Source organism: Anabrus simplex, chromosome 1 (genome assembly GCF_040414725.1).
Source record: "Anabrus simplex isolate iqAnaSimp1 chromosome 1, ASM4041472v1, whole genome shotgun sequence".
NCBI classification, from domain to species: Eukaryota; Metazoa; Arthropoda; class Insecta; order Orthoptera; family Tettigoniidae; genus Anabrus; species Anabrus simplex.
Window position 1 is genome coordinate 127,249,163 of NC_090265.1, and position 25,130 is coordinate 127,274,292.

At 38.3% G+C, this 25,130-nt stretch overlaps 2 protein-coding genes across 2 annotated transcripts in view; both read right to left on the bottom strand.

The window, feature by feature from the left end:
- The window catches only part of LOC136862787 (uncharacterized), a 171,767-nt gene that overhangs the window by 114,902 nt on the left and 31,735 nt on the right, over window positions 1-25,130 (bottom strand). The window contains exons 4-6 of the mRNA XM_067139047.2: window positions 20,649-20,803; window positions 13,775-14,001; window positions 3,529-3,714 (exon numbers count right to left, since the gene is read on the bottom strand). Of these exons, the coding sequence (XP_066995148.2) occupies window positions 3,529-3,714; window positions 13,775-14,001; window positions 20,649-20,803 (568 nt within the window). The remainder of the gene's footprint in view (window positions 1-3,528; window positions 3,715-13,774; window positions 14,002-20,648; window positions 20,804-25,130) is intronic.
- LOC137496993 (uncharacterized) lies at window positions 21,582-22,843 on the bottom strand. Its single transcript, XM_068225300.1, has 3 exons — window positions 22,747-22,843; window positions 22,204-22,589; window positions 21,582-21,630 (listed from the first exon to the last, which is right to left on the bottom strand). The coding sequence occupies exons 1-3, from the start codon at window positions 22,840-22,842 to the stop codon at window positions 21,582-21,584; spliced, it is 531 nt and encodes a 176-aa protein (XP_068081401.1). The 5' UTR covers window position 22,843.

Genomic DNA, 25,130 nt, shown 5'->3' on the forward strand with positions numbered 1-25,130 from the left:
TGAGTATTAGATTTGCAATATCATAATATACTTGTGCACATGTTACATGTAGCAAAGGGGATAGATTAGGGTTTATAATTTAATTTCAGTAGGTGTAGCTGTTGGTTAGGAGGACTACGTCCTGTCTCAGTAAACTGTAGGGAAGCTTGTGTATTTAAATGTAAATAATTGTAAAGTACACATGGACTGATTGCATGAGGTCACAGCTTGCCTTTTTCTTTTATTGTGATTCTATAGCTGAGTGGTTAATGTCATTTTTTATAAGTCAGATTCTTGCTTTTCACCATGTTTCATAATTTGTTTTTTTCTTTGATATTCGAGGTGCCGTGAACATCTTGGGGCTTAAATGTAAATGTAAAAGGGATTTAAATTGAAGTCAGGAAAGACTAGATTCATTAGATAATGGGATTTCAAAGTGGACGAGAACATGTGTCATGTTTTTCCAATTTATTGCATGAAGTGTGGATGAAAATGTGTGTGTTGGTGGAACTTGGATCCACGACCTTTGTTAGCATCATCTTCATGATTATTTGAATATAAATATGAGTGTACTTTGTGGCATCAAGAGCTCGTTGTCATTAATGGTGTAAATTTGTGATTGGTTCACAATTTCCTCGATCGCAGTTTCATATTTCAAGTTCCGAATATTAGAATCAGATTTCCTTAAATTGTGTTATTATTCTTATTATTAATGTGATTTTCTTCAGTTGAACATGCACGATATATCAGCAACTTTCAGATTTTTAAATACGAATTATGTCTATGGTGGTAATTTCACAGTTTTCTAGTTACTGGTATTGTATTATGGCAGAGTTTGTAATTTTATTTAAAGTTTTAACTTAACAAGCACGAGTGCTCTTGTGTGACCAGCACATTTTTCTTTCTCTCTTTTTTTTTTGGTTTTGAGAGCGAAAGTAAGATGACATCATTTATATTTGTATCAGATTTGGCAACTTTAAGACATGTGATTTATTGTGTGATGATGAGTAAGAGGACGTGCTGCTCATTCTTAAAGGCCTGCAATTTTATACTTGAGTAACTTGCCTTGGGTAGACTTGTTAGCAGTGTGTGTTAAGGGTTGGACCCCAGATATTTTTGGTATTTGCTGCAATTTTAGGAGACTGAATGTCCGCTTTTGAGTCATTCAGCCGTGTGGTAAACGAGGATGATTTGTGTTTCTACCGAGGAGAATTTTGTATAGCAGCCTATTTTGTTGATTTTATTGGTATTTTGTCCATGTCACTACGGTTGATGCTGTAGATGAGATTTTTATATTCGGCGCCTAGATTTTGACTAGTCCTTTATGATATGACCGCACTGAGGATTATTTGTGTCATGTAATTTTTTTCAGAGACCAACAATGAGTTATGTGATAAAGGTCAAAGCCCACTCTGTTTATTTTCTTGAATTTTGTGCCATGCATTTTATTTTGGAAACCAACGTTGATTTATGCTTGATGTTGTAAGGTCTATCAGATAATTGGTTTTGTGTCATGTAATATATTTCAGGAACCTACATTCAATAGGAAGCAATTGCTCAAAATGTAAAATTTATTTCATGAATATTTTCCATCGAGACTGTGTGATTGTGAGTTGCCTGAATGCGACATGCTTTTCTTGATGATGCCAGAGAAAATATGACAACATGTTTTTGCACTTTGACTTGTGTATATTTTGCTATTTATGTGATCTTTATTTGTGTGTGGTTCCGATCCACACGTGATTTATGTTCAAGTGGATACTCGTTATAGATAGTAGGATGTTTTATCACTCAGCGCATTTTTATGTGTACAGTTAGATTAGATATTTTCACCCTGAAGTGCATTAAAACATGTTTTTCTTTTAAGGTTAGGGACCCCCCCACTGCAATGTAAAGTGTGCAGGAAAGGGTAAATACTCATCTATAGTGGAAATAATTAACAAACCAGCCAAGCGCATGATGTGGGCACGCTAGCCAAATCATCTCTTGAGAAGTTTTAAAGTTTATAACCTGTTTTCTTTTGTGAGTGTGTAAATACTAAGTTCATGTGTCTGCGTACAATTGTTTATTTGTAAATGTTTATTCCCTCAAAATGAACTGTTTGAAAGATTGATACCTTTGTATCATGTAATTTTTTTGTTGTCACACCATGATTTAAACGGTCAATTTCAATTTTTTCTTGTTATTTCAATAAACATGTTTTCCTCAAAACTGACATCATGGTTCCACTTGCATCATTTATAGCTATTAGTTGACCTTGTCTCTTCCATATTAGAGATACGTTCCCCATAAAATCCAGGATGTAATTTTTAGCTACCGGTATCTTCATAGTTTGAGTTTTCAAACTGACCACACCTGGGAGCGGCTGACTAGTCTGGGGCAGACTACCTTGATGGTAGAAAAAGGGGACAGTTGATAACGTTGAATCACTATGGTTGATTGTTTAAAAACTTCATGATGAAGTATACAGAATACATAAAACTGAAGTCCACTTAAATTACAGTAAAATGACATAAAACATTATATTAATGGTGAAACACTTAAAACAAGTTGAAGATATGAATCACTGAAAGGATCTTAAAGTCTTTGTCTTAAAATAGTTTGTATTTCGTGTCAGCATGGAACAAATGGCACTGAATACGTTGTGTCAAAAATATAGTTTACAAAGAAAAATGAAAATGAATTACTTATTGAGAATGAAGGAAACAGAAATAACTGACACAAAAGACAGGTTAAAATGTATACTCACTCCTTATTGTCGTGACTTTAACCTAGTTTGATATTACTTTGTGTGTATCTACTTTGAAGAAAGCTAACTCTGCTAAGTGGATCCGTTGTCACTGAGAGGAAGTGGTGGTAGGGAAAGAAAGGATGGGGATGGAGGAGAAATAGTCAGTAATATGGTGTTGTATTCTGGGGAAAAAAAAGTGTTTCTGCTTTTTAAATATATTTATTATTTCTTCAAAAAGTTCTTTGGTTCATTAAGAGATTTCATTTAAATTAAGATTAGGACTGAATCTTTGGTTCAAGTATATATGAATATTTTCATAATTGGTAAGTAAATTACCTTTTTTGAGCTCTATGTAGAATTATTAAATCTTGATTAATGGAAGTGAAATGATGGTTAAAATCAATCATATGTTCATTCATAGCTGAAAATCTGTTATGTTTTTAGCATTTACATGCTCTCGATACCTTATATTAAAACTTCTTCCCATTTTACCAATGTAACTGGAGTTGCAATTTATACATTTAAGGTTATAAATACCTGAGTTAGAATATTTGTTAGTGTTGTTGATGGTGTGAGTATTGTAAAATATGCTGGTTCTGAAGGCTATGTTTAAATTCTGTTTTTAAATAGATCAGTGATCAGGTAAATTGTATTATTATTGTAAGTAAATTTAAGGATTTTTTAATTCTTTAACCAAATTTGTAGAAGGTTTATTTATTAATTTATTGATTATTTTGTTGACATAGTCCCTGTTGTATCCATTGCTAACAGCTATATCACATATAATATTGTTGATATCTTTTTTTAATTATACCTACCAGTCACTCGGAGATTGTGTAGCCAATCCCGCAACTGCTGACAGGACTCTGGTGATTCAGTTCCCATAGGAGAACTTCCCCACCATAGGACCACATGTTCAGTGAAGGTGCCAACCTCTCCCCAAAGAACTTGCTGATAATACTCCACCACCTTGCCACGCACTGGCTTTGCAACCTTCATCAGCCCTATTCAATTAGATTGGCAGAAGTTAAGCATAAGTGACTAATGTATAAGATGAAATATTATGTAAACAATTTAGATGTAAATTCAGATACTTAAATCTTGAAGGACCATTATATTCAGTGGGTGGCATAGACTGTGCATCAAGTTTATATAGCACTGCAGTTCAAAGACAGAAAAAATATATAGAATTATTTAGAATAATGTTGAAAGTATATATATTGCTATTGATGCTTTCACGGCCCATGCATATAGACATGATACTGTATAGGCTTTCTCGTGGACAGTCAAGATTTTCTTCTGATGATGCAGAGCACAGTTCTCTCTGAAACGTAAAGAATTTCACCTTATTTTCTTGACACAGCATAAGCCCAAAAGCCTATACAGTATCATGTCTATATATATTTTTATTCTTCTTCAACTCAGTATTTTCCTGCAGATGTAGGATCTGCTCTTCATATTGACTAATGCCATTTTGAGCAATTGAACACAGCGTTCAGTGTCAACTGAGCAATCTCCGTGCCTGCAGCTACAATGTCTTGCCATTATTGTCTTGGCCTTCCACATGGGTACTTATCATCGACAGTGAAGTTGTACGCATCATGAGCAATGGTACAATTTGCCACTCTTAGGACATGGCCATACTATCTCATATATCCTTCTCACATTTTCCTTGAATGGGAACTACTTTCATCCTCTGTTGGATCATGTTGTTGGTTATTTGATCAAGGAGTGAAACTCCAAGAGACCAATGTAACATGTGCTTCTCCATGGTGTACAGAGGGCACTCAGTGCTTTTAGTGATTGGCCAGCTCTCAGCCCCTTACAATGACGCTGGATGAACTATAGTGCAGTACACCTTTGATTTGAGGAGGACGGGCACACGCCTATCATACAGCACTCCTGTGACTCCTCTCCTTCTAAACTATGCTGCATTTACTCTAGCTCTCACATCCTGATCAATGCCACTATCACTTTGCAGGCAGGATCCTAAATATTGGAAGCAATTAGTTTTCACTAGGTCTTGATCATTGATTGTGAGGTGGATGGGCTTGGGTTAGTTTCTAGATACTCGGTCTTCTTAACATTTCAACACAGGCTATATTGGCATAGGTGTTCACTCCGTATTTGAACACAGCCCTGCAGTTCCTCTTTGGTAGTAGCTGCAACAAGGATGTCATCGGCATAGAGTACAGTCCAAGTAACACTCTCATGTAGCTCAAGTGAGATGGTATCCATAATAAGTATGAAGAGCAGCAGTGACAAGGCTGATCCCTAATGTACTCCTACTCTCACAGGGAAGCTCCCATACAGACCAGCAGTGCATCTTACTCTGCTACAAGTATTCTCATAAAGCATTTGGACCCAGTCAATAAGCAACTCTGGCACATCATGGTCACACAACATGAACCAAATAAGCTGATGCAGAACCCAATCAAACGCTTTCTCTAGGTCGAGGAATGCCAAGTGTAATGGCTTAATTTTTCCTCAATGTTTCTCCAGAAACATGTGTGTCATGAAGATTGTACTGACTCCCTTTATAAAACCACACTGGTTGATGCCTATAAGGATGATGTCTCTCAGGTGCCACTAAAGGATTTTCATCATGTGACACAAAAGGCAGACTGGTCAATAGTTTGAGCAGTATGCTGGGTCACCTTTGAAAGAATATATTACCAGTATTTTAATTAGTGACTCAGTGTTCATCTCAATTCCAAAGAAGGGCAGTGCTAAAGAATGTTCAAACTACCAAACAATTGCACTTATATCGCATGCTAGTAAGGTTATGCTCAGGATCCTGCAAAATAGGCTTCGGCAGTATGTAGATTGAGAACTACCTGAAGAACAAGCCAGTTTCCGCGAAGGCAGAGGAACCAGAGATCAAACTGCTAATATTAATTGGATTATGGAGAAAGCAAGAGAATTCCAGAAAGACCTATACCTATGCTGTATTGACTATGCTCAAGCCTTTGACTGTGTTGACTACAATAAATTGTGGCAAGTACTCAAGACTATGGGAGTACCAGATCATCTTATTTGCCTTATGAGAAATCTCTACTCTGATCAGGAAGCTACGGTGAGAACCCTATATGGAACAACTGAATGGGTCAAGATTGAGAAAGGTGTATGTCAAAGCTGCATATTATCACCTTATTTATTCAACTTATATGCAGAGTATGAGATGAGGAATGCCAAATTAGATGAAATAGAAACTGGAGCTAAAATTAGCAGGAGACATATAAATAACCTTAGATATGCTGATGACACCACCCTGATGGCAGAAAGTGAAGAACAACTTAAGTATCTACTGATGAAGGTGAAAGAAGAAAGTGCAAAAGCTGGACTAAGGTTGAATGTCAAGAAAACAAAGATCATGGCAACTAAACCTATCACCTCCTGGCATATAAATGGTGAAACAATGAAAGTTTTTCCTAGTTTCATCTACTTAGGCTGTAAAATAACTGCTGACAGCGATTTCAGCCATGAAATTAAAAGACGCTTGCTTCTTGGGAGGAAGGCAATGGCCAACCTTGACAACATTTTCAAGAGTAGAGACGTAACTTTGAGAACGAAGATTCGTATAGTGAAGGCTATGGTCTTCCCAGAAGCAATATACAGAAGCAAGACCTGGACAGTTAAGAAAGGCTGAGCATCGAAGAATAGACGCATTTGAACTATGGTGTTGGAGAAAACTCCTTAGAGTTTCGTGGACTGCGAAGAGATCTAATAAGTCCATTTTACAGGAAATCAACCCAGGCTGTTCACTGGAAGGTCAAATACTCAGACAAAAACTAAAGTACTTCGGTCATATTATGAAAAAACATGATTCACTGGAAAAGACCTTAATGCTGGGGAAGATTGATGGTAACAGGAGAAGAGGGCGACAACGGATGAGGTGGATTGATGGCATTAAGGAAGCCATGGCTCTCAATTTAGAAAGACTTCAGAAAATAGTACACGGTAGGAAGAAAATGGCGCACTTTAGTCTATGGGGTCACAGAGAGTCGGAAGCGACTAAACGACTAACAACAAATTTTTCAATTAATTTACTGTAAATAGATCAGCCTCAAACTCAGTAGCGGCGATTAGGAATTAAAAGTGTGGGGGAGAAAAAGAAAATGTACAAACGACAAACAGTACCCGGGTTTGTTGGATACAGTGATTCGGGGGGTGGGGGTGGGGGGTGTAAATCAAAACTCAAAAGAAAGGGAAAAACAGCTGCAAAATGGTTAGTTTGATGCTCTCTGAGTGAATGTCAACAGAGAGTTAAACGTTGCCAGTTTACCAACTTAAGTGCAGTAATATGGTATTAGTTTGTTTGAGATTTTAATTCAATATTATACAATCAAACTTTCAGAAATGGAACAATATTATGCATGGATAACAATTAAATAGAAGTATGGTGTGATTTTACAAGTACAATTACAATCATTTGCTATTTGACTACACACTAAGAAACTGACACTAAAGAGACTGCTAGACTGATGAATGCACGTGGCAAGCGGGTGAACCACACCTCAGTATCCATGACCTTGGCAAAAAATATATATAGCTGCTACCCTTCCTCACAGCACATGCAAAGTATCCACTACTTGCTGTGGCGATATACAAATGGGTTAGCCGGGAAATAATTTTATTAATAATTAAAGAAAATAAAGGATGTAATTAGCTAATAAGACAAAAGGGCTTGTACAAATTGCCTTTTTAAAATAATTCCTAGTTTCAACCAGCTAAAATGGAATAAAAATGTAATTGTTCTTCCCCCTTGCCCCCACCCCCCAATCGCTGCTACTGCTCAAACTGATAATGGATTACAACAGAAAAAGAAATGAAGACATGGTGATAACATTTATCGACTTCAAGAAGGCCTATGATTGTATGTTGTGTATGTTCATTTCTCAGCTCTATGTGTATTCACAGGAAATCTTTATTAAAAATTTTACAACACATGGGATTACATCCTCAATTAGTAAATATGACAAAATTAACTCTTACAGAGACCAAACCAAAAGTAAATTTCAGAGCAAATTATCAGATCCATTCGAAGTAACTACTGGATTAAAGCAGGGTGGTGGCTTATCACCATTACTATTTAATTGTGCACTAGAAATGGTAATGTGAGAATGGTTTAGGAAATTTGCTTCAAATATTAAAATAGGTAGGAAAGTCCAAAAGTATTTCCTTGGTTTTGCACATGACAACTGAATGCAGATGGGTAAAAGAAATTAGGGAGGATTTGAAAGAAATTGGCCTTACACCAGATGACACTATGGGTAAGAAAAAAGTAAACACAACACCTAAAAATATGACTTTCCACTTTACACTCCCAAAGAAGAAAATTCCAATTAGAATATTCTCTACACAAGAAAGGGCAAAAATATCAACATGTATGAAGAAGTATTGGGAGGACCGCAAGACTTGGACAGTTCCCACCAAGAAATCGACAAACCAAAGGGTTGATTAAAGTGATCCAATGTGGTGTCGAAAGAAGAAGAAGGAGGAGGAGGAGGAGAAGAAGAAGAATAATAAGAATAATAATAAGAAGAAGACAGGTGCTGCATTAATTGACCTGAAAAAACTTTTGATTGTTAGGGACCATTTATTCAATTATCCTTTGTTACAGAGACGGCGGTCTAATATGCACTGTACCATGCAGACACAGTTACAGTATGTGTTGAAAATGGTTTCCATGTGCCTCCACGCACGCATGTATGTGGATATGGAACAAAAATGGTCTAATGAACGTATATCCGGAAATGCATGGTCTCCATGCTAGCGACCATGTGTTCAATCATACTTTGTTGCAAAGACTGCAGGCCAATACACACTGTACCATGCCACCACAGTTACAGTATGCATGGTTTCTTCCTAGAGGGTGGTACTGTTCCTCATACGCCATGCCCTAATGCACTCTCCTGCCATAGTCATTGGTACTGTTGTGTCCGAGTCACTTCTCGTGCTGACTCATTGGATAGTAGATGTGTTACAGCGTTGTACAGAATGGTTCCGTATTCGACTCTAGAGCTTGCCGACATGGTGTTTACTTATGGAAAGGCAAATGGCAACGAGCGGCAGGTAGCACGGTTGTATCAGGAGACCTATCCCCGCCGACAACAACCACAGCATTCAATGTTTGCAACAGTGTTTTGCCGTTTGTCTGGGACAGGGTTGTTTAAGGAAGCAGGAAATCATGAAGCACGTACCCTCCCTGTTCAGACACCAGATGTGGAGGAAAATGTGATTAACACTGTGAAAGGCACCCGCTATGTCAGTACAAGGCAGTTGGCCTGCCAGTACAGGGTATGGTAAAACACTGTTGCAAACATTGAATGCTGTGGCTGTTGTCGGCGGGGATAGGTCTCCTGATACAACCGTGCTGCCTGCCGCTCGTTGCCATTTGCCTTGCCATAAGTAAACACCATGTCGGCAAGCTCTAGAGTCGAATACGGAACCATTCTGTACAACGCTGTAACACATCTACTATCCAATGAGTCAGCATGAGAAGTGACTCGGACACAACAGTACCAATGACTATGGCAGGAGAGTGCATTAGGGCATGGCGTATGAGGAACAGTACCACCCTCCAGGAGGAAACCACACATACTGTAAGTGTGGTGGCATGGTACAGCACGTATTGGCCTGCATACATGGTCGCTAGCATGGAGACCATGCATTTCCGGATATATGTTCATTAGACCATCTTTGTTCCATATCCTCTCCGCAATCAATCCCTAGAGTTTGTACACGGTGGAAGAAATAAGCCTTTATATGGTTGATAAGAGAGGCATGGGGGAATTCCTAAAAAGCATATAAGATCAGTGGAAAATGGCAAATAAAAATGTGAACAGCCTATGGGATGGGTTTAAAACTATTGTTGAGAAGTGAGAAAATAGGTACGCACATTTAAAGGTGGTAAGGAATGGGAAATAAAGAGAAATAAAGAGATTAAGGAAATGCAAGTTAGAAAGAAATAGAGTTAGGAATGGTTGCAGGAATAAGGGGTGATTGAATGAACTTACTATGAAATTGAATTTAGCAGAAAAGTCAGCTGAGGGTAACTTGGCAGGCATATGAATTTTATGGAACAATGGAAGGACATGTATAGGTACTTTAAGACAAAAAGAGGTTCCAGGAAGGACATTCCAGGGATCATTAATGAATAAGGTGAGTGTATACATGAGGACTCATGGAAGGCAAAGTATTCACTCAGCAGTATGTAAAGAGAGCTGGGTATAAGGATAATGTTCAGGTAGACAGGATGACTAATACTGGTGAATTACTGAAATTAATGTATGGTAATAAAGTCATTTACAGGAAGATACAAAACTGAAAGCTGGAAAAGCAGCTGGGGTTTATAATATTTCTGGGGGTATACTAAAGGCAGTGGGTTGGGATATAGTGCCATATCTAAACTACTTATTTCATTACTGTTTGCACAAAGGAGCAATGCCAAATGAATGGAGAGTTGCAAATAGTAGCCCAGTGTACAAGGGAAAAGGTGATAAACATAAAGTTAATAATTACAGACGATAACAAGAAAAACCCGGAGAAGGTACTAGACTTCAGCCACATAGAAAATTTGAGTGCTCAGATCTATAGGTTGAACTGTACTACCAAAGTCTAGTGAATTCCTTGGTCATTCAACACCATCAACATTTTGTTGTAAAGCATGGAGTTGTGGCAGGAGCCAGATCTTTCTGTAAACAGCATGTCACCATCAGGAAACTGACTACATATTGTTGGAATCAGTTTTCTCTGTGGCTTTTTGATGTAGTTTTACTATTCATCATTCCTTCAATGGGGTGAATGGTCTGTGGACTGGAAGCTGTGAAACAGCCCTAAAACATTACGTTTGGTGGGTATTTGGCTGCCTGCAAAATGTGGCTATATTGAAGAGGTTCCCCAGGTGAGTGCTGAAGAAAAATAGACTTCTACTCATGAACAGAAATGTAGTTATTTAATTTAATTTCCGGGTTGAACCGTGTTGTACTTGTCTGCACATCACGTACAGTTTGCCGACATTTCGAATACATTGCAGTATTCTTTGTCAAGGCGACTGAAATACCCCTAATCGATCCAAGGTAATCAGTCTCCCAGGCAGAAATTACACTACTAGAGTGGCCCTGATCTTGGCCTTTTATATCCTAGCCTTTCTGGCTGACGTAAGCCCTGGCTATCTCGTGAGTATTCTGGAAAGTATGTGTCACAGCCAGGTAGTGGAGGCTTGCCCGCGCTGTTACGTAATGGGGTTGCGGCCCGTGTGTTTATGTTGTGGTCTATATGTCTTAAACTATGAATGATAGGCATCCAAGAATTACTGATTTTATATCCTTCTTCTAAATTTATGTTGTTCGTATGTTTCTTGATTTCGATAGCCTCGCGGATTTTCCTTTCCAGATTCCAAGGGATAGCTGCTAGGATCTTGGTCTTGTCAAATGATATTCCGTGCCTAGTTTCGTAGGAATGCTTGGCTACTGCTGAAATATCTGTGTTTTGGTTCTTGGTGTGACGGATATGTTCTTTTAGGCGGGTGGAGATCAGACGTTTTGTCTCACCTACATAACAAGCTCTGCAGCTACATTCAATGTGATATACTCTAGGGGGCCTGTAATTCTATTGTTTCTTTTACTGGTGGTAGATAAGGGGCTAGCTTCCGGTGAGGTTTATAGATAGTTTTTATGTTGTATTTGTCCGGTATCTTGCTGATCCTGTCTGTAGTGTTTTTAATGTATGGCAGTATCGCTGTTTTCGGGCGGGTCAGTTCTTCTTTCCCGTTGTTTTCTCCTGCGGTGGCCTTTTCTTTGTTCTCTTCTGATTTTTTAAGGACTCGTCGGATATTATTGAGCGAGTAGCCATCTTTCCTAAGGGTTCTCATGAGGTGTTCTTTCTCTTCCTCGAGGTGCTCTGTGTCAGATATCGCTATGGCCCTGTTCACCAGTGATGTTAGGACAGTCTGCTTTTGTGATGGGTGATGATGAGACGAGGCGTGTAGGTACCTGTCTGTGTGAGTGGGTTTCCTGTATACTGCGCGACTCAACGTCCCATTGGAGGTGCGTATATCTAGCACATCCAGGAACGGTAGTTTTCCGTCTACTTCTATTTCCATGGTGAACTGAATATTTACGTGTATGGAGTTGAGATGGTCGAGAAATAGCTGTAGGTTATTGCTCCCGTGAGGCCAGATTATGAATGTGTCGTTTACAAAACGGAGAAAACATTTCGGTTTCAGGGCAGATGTAGCTAAGGCTTTCTGTTCGAAGTGTTCCATATACATGTTTGCTATTATTGGAGAGAGTGGCGACCCCATCGCGGCCCCTTCTGTCTGTTCGTAGAACTCCCCGTTGAAATAGAAATAAGTGGCGCTAAGGCATTCTTTAGCTAGTGTTGACAGGTCTTCTGGATGTTTCTGGTCTAATGGTGAAAAGTGACGTGACGTCAAAGCTTACTAATAAGTCCGTACTTTCAATTGATTGGTCCTTAAGGAGCTGGATGAAATGTCGGGAGTCCTTCACGTAGGTTTCAGTGTTTCCTGTATGTGGCTGAAGTATTCCAGCTAGGTAACGGGCGATATCGTGCATGGGAGATCCTATAGCGCTCACGATAGGTCGCAGAGGTATGCCTTCTTTATGGATTTTAGGAAGGCCATACAATTTAGGAGGTATCGGGTCCGAGGATATCGGCTTCTTCTGTATTTCGGCTGGAATACTGGAATTTTTTACTAGTGTGTGGAGTTTGTTCTTAATGCGGTTGGTAGGGTTCCTTATTTTTCTGTATGTAGAATCGGTGAGTAATTGTTCTATTTTCCAAGTGTAGTCTGTGCGTGTCATTATCACCATAGCATTGCCTTTATCTGCGGGTAGGATAATTGTTTCTGTATCTTGACGTAGTGTTTTTAGGGCATGAATTTTTTCTTTAGTCAAATTTAGAAGAAGGATATAAAATCAGTAATTCTTGGATGCCTATCATTCATAGTTTAAGACATATAGACCACAACCTCATTACATAACAGCGCGGGCAAGCCCCCACTACCTGGCTGTGACACATACTTTCCAGAATACTCACGAGACAGCCAGGGCTTACGTCAGCCAGGGCTTACGTCAGCCAGAAAGGCTAGGATATAAAAGGCCAAGATCAGGGCCACTCTAGTAGTGTAATTTCTGCCTGGGAGACTGATTACCTTGGATCGAGTAGGGGTATTTCAGTCGCCTTGACAAAGAATACTGCAATGTATTTGAAACGTCGGCAAACTGTACGTGATGTGCAGACAAGTACAACACGGTTCAACCTGGAAATTAAATTAAATAATTCTTCACACCGTGGAAGCTTCACTTCTAAGAGATGTAGTTATCTTACTGTTGAAAGGTCTTTCAGTTCTAGACTGTATTCTTGTTTCCTTTGAAGAGATATGACTGCTTTCTTCATTTTACTGTAATTCTAAATGGTACTGCATTGTAACCATTGAATGGACACTGGACAGTAGGTATTATTGTAGGCTTTTTCAGAAAAACCCTCCCACCCTCATGAACTATCTTTAAATCTTACTGATTGAGACTTTTAAAAAAGAAAAATCTTTCCAGGCTGTTGAACACAATCTATAATGTACAGAAAACAAATAGTTAAGACATAAGAGTTGAAGTTAAAGACATTATTAAACCCAGAATGGCATATCAAATGGACATCTTCAGATCCTCAAATCTCAAACAAAAATCAAGAAACCATACTGGAAACCTTTTTATTGTGTTGGAATAAGCTGAACTGTGGTAGTGTGAGCAGATTGTCGAGACAGTTGTACTTAGCTTGGCTTAGATGTTCGCAGTTTTCAAAACTTTATAAAAAGGGTTATAAGGAATAATAAGAAAATGTTAATACAAAGTTATTTACCCCACCAGTGCTAGTGTAGATGAGGTTCAGTGCACACCACTGGTAAAACATGCTACCTCCTTGTGTAGTAATTCAAGTTTGAAGGACACTGACAAGCTGTGACAATAGTTTCAATAACCTCAGAATGCTAAAGTCAAAATAATATGATGTAAATACAGTATATCCTAGTAATTACTTTCCTACCTGTGCTCTTGGACTTTTTGGTACCGTGACGTCCTAGAAGATGGGGTGCGCTCACTGCTGCCACACAAAGTAGTGTTGTCACATGTCCCTCTTCGATGCGTTGCAGGTGGTCTATAGACTGAGCATCAAGTTGAGACATTCCATTGGCACAGGGTGCAGACTTCTCTACAGGAGGCAATATACTACCTGCAGCTGTCCCAGGAGGAGTCATATGCCGTGTCAAAGCTCTGGAGAAAAAATTCCATCAAGATTTCATGTATTTTCTAAATGTAAAAACACTTCAGCAACCACTTTCTAAAACAAAAAATCTGTACCAGGAGCGGTGCCTTGCATCTGAACACTCAGAACAACATTTTTGACTCTCCATAAAATTATTAAAGTGCAGTGGTTGAGAATAATATTCATTCTATATAAAGAGTACCCATTGTGAAATGCCAAGAAGAACTTTCAGGCCATGTGGATAACAGGGTGAGGTAAGAGAGTGATATAACTGATGTGTACGATATTTTGTCGAAGTCATAGCGATGCTATGATGAGCATCAGTAATGGAAGAGTTGTTTTGTATTCATTCCAAATATATGAAATTATCATCACAATACCATTAGTACTGTAATGGTGATAACTATCTAAAGAACTAAACAAAACACAACTTTTTTCTTTTCTTTTAAACCAATGGCCTTCATCTAGGCATCCACAGTTTTTGACTTTTGTGAATCTAAAGTTAACAATTAATTCCAGAATTACTGAACCTTACTAGTTAATTATTATTTTGGTGCTCTGTGTTATTCATCATTAAATTCACTGTTCCCTTCAAGAATGTTATTAGTATATTACTGACAGTCTAAACATGGAAGAAAATTAATTTAGAGTGCTTTACAGTATTGTCATGCTTTTTTCTCTTACAGGTCTATTAAGTTTGCTCTAGGTACACTAGAAACTTCCTTATCCACTGGCATAACCAGTGAATCTAACCAATATGAGACAGTAGTAAAAACTGAATTGTTTGATCCAGATCACGGTGAATGTTATTGAGAATTATTATCTTCTCAATTTTTCCATACTTCAAACAATGCTTAGCATTATTTGAACTCTTAGCCTAACCCGAGACCCTACTGCTACACACAATACAATAACACAAGTTATCAAACAGGCTTCACGCCCAAAAGTGATCGATTATCACTCAACTAGTCCCAACAAAACGTCCACCGCAAAAATGTCCACTAACACTCGTGCAGTATGAGAAATATCTGCAGACATTAAATGGCCATTATCAGAAATAATTAATTAAGGACAAGAGTTCATTTTACTAATTAATCAGTAATAGAGCCATAATTAATTAATCAGTAATCACATTAAATTAATGTTTTCTTTTTTCATGTATATATTGTTATTAACTAAATTGTTTCTTCATAAGGTATTTTCTAGTATTTATTCATGTTGCATTGGTTTTGATAGACTGTAAAAATTGGTTATTTTTTAACTAACTCATAACTGAAAAGAAAATTGATTCCACTTTAACACCTTATCAGAAATGTCAACAGTTATTAAATCCCCATTATCAGACTTGTCCATTGCTATTAAATGACCCTTATGAAAAATGTCCCTAGTTGCTGAATAAACAGTAAAAAATCTACAGATAAACTTAAGGTAAATTTAAATTAATAAACAATGAAATGTAAACTAAATTTATAATAGTGTGCAAAATCAGTGGTGTATGCTGGGAACAAGACTTGGGCTACCACTAGACTTAGGTTACTGCTTTTCGATAGTTTGTTTAGTGAATGTCAGGCCCTAAGCGTTCTGAGCTGCAGCCAATAGCCAACGGAGTAACCTGCTGTATCGTCAGTGCTGTTTCACAAGCTATTGCCCTGGCCTCTGCTCCTGTCAGTGGAGATGGTAGTCTAAGGTTTAGCAAATTAAAGTCTGACTTTGTGGTGAAATGGATAGAATGCTTGCCATTGATCCGATGGGCCTGGTTCAATTCTCAGAATCAACACCCTCGTACTCTTTTAATTCCCCTGGAGTGGGGACTGGTAATTTATCACATCTTTGCCATTCATTTAATCATCATTAGGTCACTACCAAGCCTATACAGACGCCATGCACCACCACCACCACCACCACCACCACCACCACCATCATCATCAAATTAAAATGTTCAATTTTACAGCAATACCAGCAGTCGTACCCATTGTTCACTGGTTTATTAGCTTCCTTAGGAGATCAGTGGTGGTGTCCGACCCATTACCACAGATTTGATTCCAACCAACCAAAGAGAACACTAAACCTGAAAGATTGCATTTCATTTTATCAGATCAACCTATATAAAAAAGAAAATTAAATTACTCCTATAACAGTAGCCTGCAGTGTCTTTCTACAAGGATGTAGAAGCAAAGGGGAGTGAAATACTGCCACTCTGTTATCTGTATAATTAAGTCAGAAGTATGAGGTGAGGAAGTACAAACGATGAGGAACGCATGTGTTAATTTGGAAACTTCCGGAGAACTTTTTCTTGGAGTCTTTGAGCTATTTCTCCTTTGTTAGCACTGGCGATCTGATGGACCGAAGCCTAGCACACCTCTCCTCCCGGTCCCTGCACCTTCAGGCATTCAACAGCATGATGAGTCTAGTGTCAGACCTAAGACGAGATGCTGGTTAATAGAGCAAACGCCTGAAAAGCCATACATCTGATATGTTTTTGACATTTTTGACATGCTCTATTGGTGAAAAATATCTAATTTCCTCCATGGGAATTTGGAATTTTCCATTCGGAATTGCTAGGCGGGCAATAATTCCATTGTGGAGATTTATCTCCCATGTGCAGTTATTAGACTGTGCTTCTTATAAGGGCTTCTGATAAGTTCACCTGCATACACCCCAGCATCAGAGGGTAGGGTCTGACACATCCCACTCTGATGAGTCTAGTGTCAGACCTAAGACGAAACGCTGGTTAATAGAGCAAACGCCTGAAAAGCCATACATCTGATATGTTTTTGACATATTCAACAGCATGCCATACAGAGAAAGGTGAGGGGAGAAGGATGCAGTACATGGGCTGCAATATCTCCCTTGCACTCAGAAATACCAGCAACATTTTATCTCGTTGCGTTCGAGTTTTGTAAATGGAACAATGTGTCAGATGCTTACATTGTAATGTGCTTTAGATTGCCATCGTTCTCATTTGAGATTAGGGCATCACTGATAGCCTCGGTAGCCCTCAGTATATGCCACTGTGCAAAATACCATAATTAGAATTTCATTTTCTAATTTTCAGTATGCATCTATCTATACATATACAGCAGAATGTCTGTCTGTCTATCTGTCTGTACCTTATACAAATCCATACTCTTCCATCAATTTGAACCAAATTTTGTATACTTAACTTTTAGGACCCTGCGGGTAATCCCATCTACAAAAAGTTTAACATTCCCTAGATTTAGGCCTTTTGGCACATTAACATAGGCTAATATAGGTGAAATATTCAATTTGCCATACAAGGATGAGATAAAGCTCATTTTGAGCCTCACGACGTGTACAACAAAACTCAGTAAGGCCCTAAGGGCCCCAAAAACCATGTTTTAAGGGCCTAAAACCAACCGTTTTGAAGGTATTGGCAACACACTTCCCCGCTCTAGGAAATGGATGAAGAAATGACCAGCAGTAACCATGGCAACATCAGCTCAAGGATTCTGCAATAGAATACAGGCCTGGTGTTCGAAGTAGGCATGTGCGTAAATGTAGGCTAAGCAAAGGAGAGATTCTGCTACACAGATGACTGTCTTGGAAAAAGCACTGTGGGGTAAGCCACCCCTAGAGGTTGTGATTGGGAGCAGGTGGCATATATAAAAATAATAATAAAAAATAGTTCAGAACCATAGGTTTCGGGGTTGTTGAGGTGAATAATGACACTCCAGGTGTCATTTAAGTCCAAGTTCACCTGCATCGGCACTGAGGTGAGAAGGGGTGAAAAAGAAAATATCCAAAATAACCAAGATTATGGGTGAATGTATGTTCAGCATAGCTTTCAGACTAACATGCAAACAAACAAACAAACAAACAAACAAACAAACAAACAAACAAACAAACAAACAAACAAACAAACAAACAAACAAGCAAACAAACAAACAAACAAACAAACAAACAAACAAACAAACAAACAAAAATGACTGTGGGGGCAGGACTCCTCCAACACTGTGACACTTTGGATGCCATTTAAGTCACAGTTCTGGCCCAGTCAGAACGGTGGTTGAGAAGGGTTGAGAAAAGGAATGTCCAAAATGACTGAGACTATGGATGCATGTGTTATACTCCAGCATAGCTCTCAACTAAAATTGGTGCACACATGACTTACTACACTACCTGGAAAAAAATTACGTGGGGTAAGACACCCCTAGCACCCTTGGCAGAGGGGAAGATACTAAAAAATAATCTAAAACGACGAATATTACTGCCGAATCCATAGTTTTTGGGGTTGCTTAGGTAAATATTGACACTCTGGATGCCTTTAAGTTGAAGGTCTCAACAGCTCTCAACCAAACTCGGTAGGGCTACGAGTTACTATCTCGAAAAGATACTGTAGGGGAAAGATACTCGTGGGAAGGGGGTGACATGTAAAATAATCGAAAACAGCCTATATAAGTGTTGAATCCATAGTTTCTTGGGTCAATGAGATGAATAGTGGCACTCCGGATGTCGTTTAAGTCCAAGTTCAGCACCCATCGGCATGGTGATTCAGAAGGGGTGATAAAGAAAATGTCCAAATTCATCAAGATTAAAGTTTTTTACACAGTTTTCGGTGTCATTCGGCTGATTGGTAACAGTCACAGTGACAGTTGGAATCATGTACATCATATCTATAATGCGACACATAAATACATTCTGTTATAACTTACTTTTATTATTTGTTTGAAAAGATTAGCTACTTCCCAGACTATCTGGGCTGCCACAGGGAAATACTTTAAGGTGAAACAAAATAATCTTAAGCTAGAACGTACAATTATACACATAACAATATTTCTAAATTTACAAATTTGCAAAAGAGTTCATAAATAATCAGTCACCGTCACAATTAAGAAAACTAAAACTAAAAATAAAAAACACCTTGAAATAGGTAATACAAATCCTAAAAGTAAAAGGTGTGAAAGAGGAAATTACCAAAATTGTAGATGTACCTGTGTATAATACCTTCCGGAATAGTTCTCAACCAAACTTTGTACAAATACAAATTACTATATCAAAAAGATACTGGAAAAACACCTTCTAGCAAATCTAGGGGAGGGGATGACTTACAAGAATAATCAAAAATGTTTATGGTTAGAATTGGGCCTCTAAAATTTTAATCTCAATATTAAATGATAGATTAGATGTCTAGAATTTTTCAAGAATTTATTAGTCGGATAAATTACTTAAAAGTAGAAACTTTCAAACTTTTCATCCACTTTACTCCATTTTCCAGTATTCTCTGTCCATTCTGTTCATGTATTGGGTTTTCTATAAAATCTCCAAATACTTACATGATGTCTTCAAACCACTCTTTTATGAGAGTTCACGACATAGGCCATGATTAGAAATGTACTGCAATAAAATTTTATTTCCTTGGAAACATAAACCAAACATATGAGAATAAAATTATATTTTTGATGATGATGATGATGCCTGTTATTTAAAGGGACCTAACATCTAAGGTCATTGACCCAAAATTACATTTTTATTCAATATTTTGACTTGAGGGCATATCTGTATAATGCATAGGTGCTCAAAAAAAGAATGAGCACATGGTATTGTATGTTTTAATATTTTATCAAACTTAACTTGAATTATTATCAAAGTATAATGCACCTACTGTTTAGATTGATGCTTTCACAGCCTGTAATAGTAGATATGATAGATAATAAGCTTTTGGGCTTTTGCCATCTCTAGAAAACAAGGTGAAATTCTTTATGTTTCGCAGAAAAATTTACTCTGCGTCTTCAGGAGAAAATCTTGACTGTTCATGAGGAAGACTGCTGCAATAGGCCTAATGAAGGTTTGAATTTAAGAATGCTTTACCGTTCATCTATAGTAAGTAATACGTGGTTGCCGGTCATTAAGGATTTACGTAAGTGGTTCTCTTCCTTGTCCTTTTACTATTGTTATTTTCACTATTGTTATTTGGTGTGTAGGATGTAAGAGACAGGAGAAGTGCCACCTGATTTTTGGCAGAATGTTGTTTTGAAATGATGCTCCTCATATGTTTTCTTTTTTCTGGTAGTTTATAGATTTATTACTCAAAGTTGGTTTCAGCAGACTGAAGAACCTAACAGTTATGAATTAATTGACTTGACACTGAAAAGAGATGGCTTCAAATATTACAAATTGTTTAGTTGTGGACATTTTTGTATTGGGCTTTCCATACATTTGATATTGGGTTGTGAACCAAATTGACCTGGAATGACCTGATCATCATGTTCTAAATTTCAATCAAAGAAATTTCAATCAAATGACACATATGTGTCATTGGGGTGTTAATACAAGAAGTTCCTTGTTAAGTACTCTGGTGATTACTGTTTTAAGAGAAAGTACCAATCCCTTCGATTAAGAGAAAGTACAACAAAATAACAATCCCTTCGATTATAATAAAATCTTTCCAAGTGACTTAAAGTTTATAGAATTTATGGTTGCTGGTCAGTTGATATTTAATTCAAAAATATGTACATGAGTTGCACTTAATATTTGGACAGGCAAAGAATTATGATGACTAATACAATGTTATCACACATTTTAAACTTTGAAATACCAAAACATGATGTAAAGATAATAGATTTTAATTCAAACAAAATGCTGTTGACACTATGTGGACATCCTAGTTAGGTACAAATAATTTCCTGTAACTTACCGGTACACTTCAAGGCTGGAATTATCAGTATGTTCAGGACTAGTTGTCTCCTCTGGAGGAGGAAACTGATCAAGAAATGAAACACCATGGAAACTGTTTAGTAAAACAGACACCAAACGCTGGCAGCATTCTTCTGCTCGTTTTTGTGCTAACACCTGTAATTAGAGAGATTTGTTCGTTTGCTATTTGTTTTATGTCCTACCAACAAAGACAGGTCTTAATGATGGCAATGGGATAGTACAGGACCAGGACTGTGAAGGAAGTGTCTGTGGCCATAATTAAGGTACAGCATTTGCCTGATGTAAAAATGGGAAACCATGGAAAACTATCTTCAGGGCTATTGATCATGGGGTTTGAACCCATTATCTCCTCACAGCTATGTGACCAAAACCGTACATCTAACTCACTTCATTATTAGAGAGACTGCTGCAATGTTTTATGGTATATTTAGCCAGACATGAAAACATGAAATATTTTAATTGGTATTCGAGGTTATGAAGCCGGGCCCGTGGTGTAGGGGTAGCATGCCTGCCTCTTACCCGGAGGCCCCAGGTTCGATTCCCGGCCAGGTCAGGGATTTTTACCTGGACCTGAGGGCTGGTTCGAGGTCCACTCAGCCTACATGATTAGAACTGAGGAGCTATCTGACTGTGAGATAGCGGTCCCGGTCTAGAAAGCCAAGAATAACGGCCAAGAGAATTTGTCGTGCTGACCACACGACACCTCGTAATCTGCAGGGCTGAGCAGCGGTCGCTTGGTAGGTCATGGCCCTTCAAGGGCTCTAATGCCATGGGGGTTGGTTTTTCTTTCGGATTTGAGATTATATTCTTCAATGGATTTAAAGAATACTGTGTTTAATTCATTATTCTTGAGATGACAGACTCATTAAAAAATCACGAATAGCAAAGTTGGTATAGAGTTAAATCCTGATAACTATAATGAAGTACCAATAAGTATAAGCAAGTACAATTTGAGGGTCCACCTGTTCAATACACAAAATAATCCACTGGTTATTATTTTGTTATCCTTTTATTTGCGGAACATGTTTCATCCGATATTTGGACATCATTAGCCGCTACATACTGTGAAACTAAATTGAAACACGGGTTTTTAAGGAGTACTCCTAATGCTTAAGCTATCATAACTAGAATACAATGATTAAAACATCTAAGTCGATAAAATCTAAAACTATGACTTCTTGTTTACAACAGTTCTTATAAGAGTACACTTATTTAAAAAAACATTATCCCAAAGCGGAGGTGGGACAGGTTTTTCTCTGGGTACTCCGGTTTTCCCTGTCATCTTTCATTCCAGCAACACTCTCCATTCTCGTTTCATAGCATCTATCAGTCATTAATAAATCACTTTGGGAGTGACGACCCCATCGTACTAATAGGCTCATTTACAAGATGTTCAGAATTAGGCGAGTCATTGAACTAGATCTGCATTGCTCTGTACAACAAGAATTTTTTCTATGTTTTCAGTTTTGAATGATTTTCTTAAATCAGTCAATAAAAGTTTCAATGATAAAAACGATCTTTCGACATCAACTGACACAAGAGGTAAATACTTGAATGATGCTGCTTCTTGTGCAGAGTAGTTCGGAAAATCCTCTGACGGTGCAGACTCGCCACGCAGCATCCTCTCCAAGTCCAACGCTGCACTCCAACCGGGATTTCGAGCCAGCACGAACTCCAATTTTTGTTTCACGGTTTTCCCAGTCTCTCCAGGCCACGAGTCAGCTTCTTGGATGACTCCTTGTATTGTAGCGACCACTTCAACCAACTCCATCCCTCGCAATTCCAACTTTAGGATGGCCTCAGGAATGATGCTCATGTAGGCTTTTATGAAAGTCAAGGATGGCATCAAGCCCTTCATTTTAAAAGCAGCCTTAGCTTTCGCGATGTACTTGCTGTCCGCCTCATCAAACGTATTGATCACCTGGAAAAAATATAAATGAAAAACATTAGCTGAGGAGAATAACTGAGAAAATTACAAAATTAGGCGCCGTATGATGGAGTAAAGATAAAAGATATGAAAAGAATGATAGAGAAAACCTCAAAAATGGGAAGATTTTAAACATTTCAACTAGTCTTACCTCTTCAATTGCCCTATGATTTTCAGCGTAATACAATATCCAAGTTCCCCATTGCATCAATATGGGCTCGGGAAGTAAAGGGAGTTCTGGATGCATCGTCTTGAAGGCACGGACGCGAGAAGGAGCCTTGACGAAAATTTTCTTCACTGAGGAAATGACGCTGTTCACGCTGGGCGATTTTTAGCGCAGCTCCTCAGCAACTCTGTGCATTGCATGGACAAGACAAGTAACATGTAACATCTTCAGGTAGAGAAGCTTGAAGCTCTTCCCAGCCTTAATCATGTAGGGAGCAACGTCAGTCACCAATGCGAGTACTTTGTTTACCTCCTCATCTGAAAAGGTTGGCCACAGCAAGCCTGAAACAGGAATGCATAAAATGAAGGGTGAACTGTTCAGTTAATGGGATTCTGACATATTGTACGACTGTAAGAGATATTTAAATATCAGAACTATCAGAGTCTTCACTGAGCATATGTAGAATGCATTGAAATTATAGCCAGACTGTACTTATTCTTCTTTGGCAAAACGCTCAAAAAATAAATTAACAAAAATATACTTACGCAGAGCTGCTTGCGCTGTTCGCACAATGGTACCATGGTTTGTCACATCTAGCTCCCTGCACAGAAATAGGTGGCCCTTACCCGGTTCACTGGGACTGAGTTGTCCAACAATAACGTTGGCCATGTATCTTCCACAACTGTCTGTGGTCTCGTTGATAGATAACCAAATTGGGTGGCTCCCGATGTCGTCCCTGATTGCATGTAGAACGTGGTGAAGAAAGTACCTGAATGAATATTCTTCGTGGAATAAAGGTATTATCGAGAGATTACCTTCATTACGACAGAGCCAGATCCATGTTAAAATTACTTCTAAATTGTTTAAACGAGAATGCGGAATACGGCAATCGTGCATGAATTCATACCTTTTCATACTCTGAAGAAACGTAATTTTTACATAGGGTCGACTCATGAGGCAACTCTCTTCCTGCAAAGTCCTTGAAGAGAGCTCTAATCTGAGCATGTTCGACCTTGTAGAGGGGTATGTTGGCACTTAAAAATGCCCTACAAACTCTGGAAGAGAACTCGTCCGAGTGCTGTTGCTGATTGAACAAAAGTTGTATCAGCACTTCTTTCTTCGATTTCCTTTTTTTAAATTCTTCAACTTTTGCTGAGTGCCCACTTGTGGCTTTATGTTGAGAAAATTGAAAACCCTTCGAAATCTTGATCTGAAAATAAATAGGTAACTTAGGTATGCATAAGTGAGAAAATATACATTGAATGAACAAAAATAAAGCATTGCGGACTATGAAATTATTTTCAAATATTGCAGTAGAAATACGAGCACCCTCTCAACGATCCCATGAAAAACCAGCAAATCCAAACGTCAATTTCCATCTCGGAAATGTAAAATCTGAGGATCTAACGGGTCTACACTCCGAATTCTTAGACTTCTCTCTACTTACCTAGTGGGTAGGCACCGTATGCTGCATATACAGCTTACTTGAAATTTCAACCGTTTGACCAGTAATATATTTAAGAATGTTGATATGAAAATGTCAATAAGGACTTACCTCTTTTTCACACATTTTGCAGAAAAGAATTCTCCCGTCAGTAGAAAATGAGTCAGGGTCTTCCTTTGCACATCGTCGGAGTAAAACACTCAGAGATTCCTTAACTTTAGGCATCACGTACTTGGAAATCACAAGAACTTGATAGGTACGTACGGATACAATTACGAACTGAGAACTGAGAGTAGAATACAGAAACTTCACTTGACCGGGTCGGATCTTCCACCACTTCATGAGAAAAGCCACCTAAACAATACTGGTTCCCAAAATAGGCATACCACTAAAATACCTCACATTTCAAAGTGAGAGGATGCTTGGGGCTTCCAGAGCTTATCTGACGAGTGCACTCTAATCCGGCAGAGGCCAATTAGGGCATGTGAATGACCTCACTAAAGGTTAAACACCTGCGGTTCTATTATTCGCACCAGATAGGCTTTTCAATAATTATTTCTGTTTTAGAACCCTAAGGACGGTCAGGGCCCGAATTTGGGGGGGGGGGGGAGTCGAAGAAAAACAAACTATTTAGACGAAAACCACAAGAATATGCATTTATATGCTTCTATTCAAAAACCGTGGTTTTATACATTTATATGCTTGATAAATTTAAATTCTGTTGGTGGACCCAGAGAGATGAAAATACTACCGAAAGGTTTCTTTCAATGTGTACTATTCAGGAAAAAATATGCTCATATGCTCGAATCCGAGCCCTAATTATGATTATTATTACAGTTATCAACAAACAGAAATGAGGCAGTATTGAAAACCACCCATTTTATATGAATCACTCTGTGTATATATATTATGATGATGAAGACCA

What these genes read in the sequence shown, in the direction of transcription:
- LOC137496993 (XM_068225300.1), bottom strand. Translation starts at nt 22,842, where the DNA reads ATGCATCCAGAACTCCCTTTACTTCCCGAGCCCATATTGATGCAATGG. An exon ending in ATCATAGGGCAATTGAAGAG is followed by an intron (nt 22,590 to 22,746) that starts GTAAGACTAGTT and finishes TATTTTTTCCAG; the next exon opens with GTGATCAATACGTTTGATGA. An exon ending in TTCAAGTATTTACCTCTTGT is followed by an intron (nt 21,631 to 22,203) that starts GTCAGTTGATGT and finishes TGTATTGAACAG; the next exon opens with GTGGACCCTCAAATTGTACT.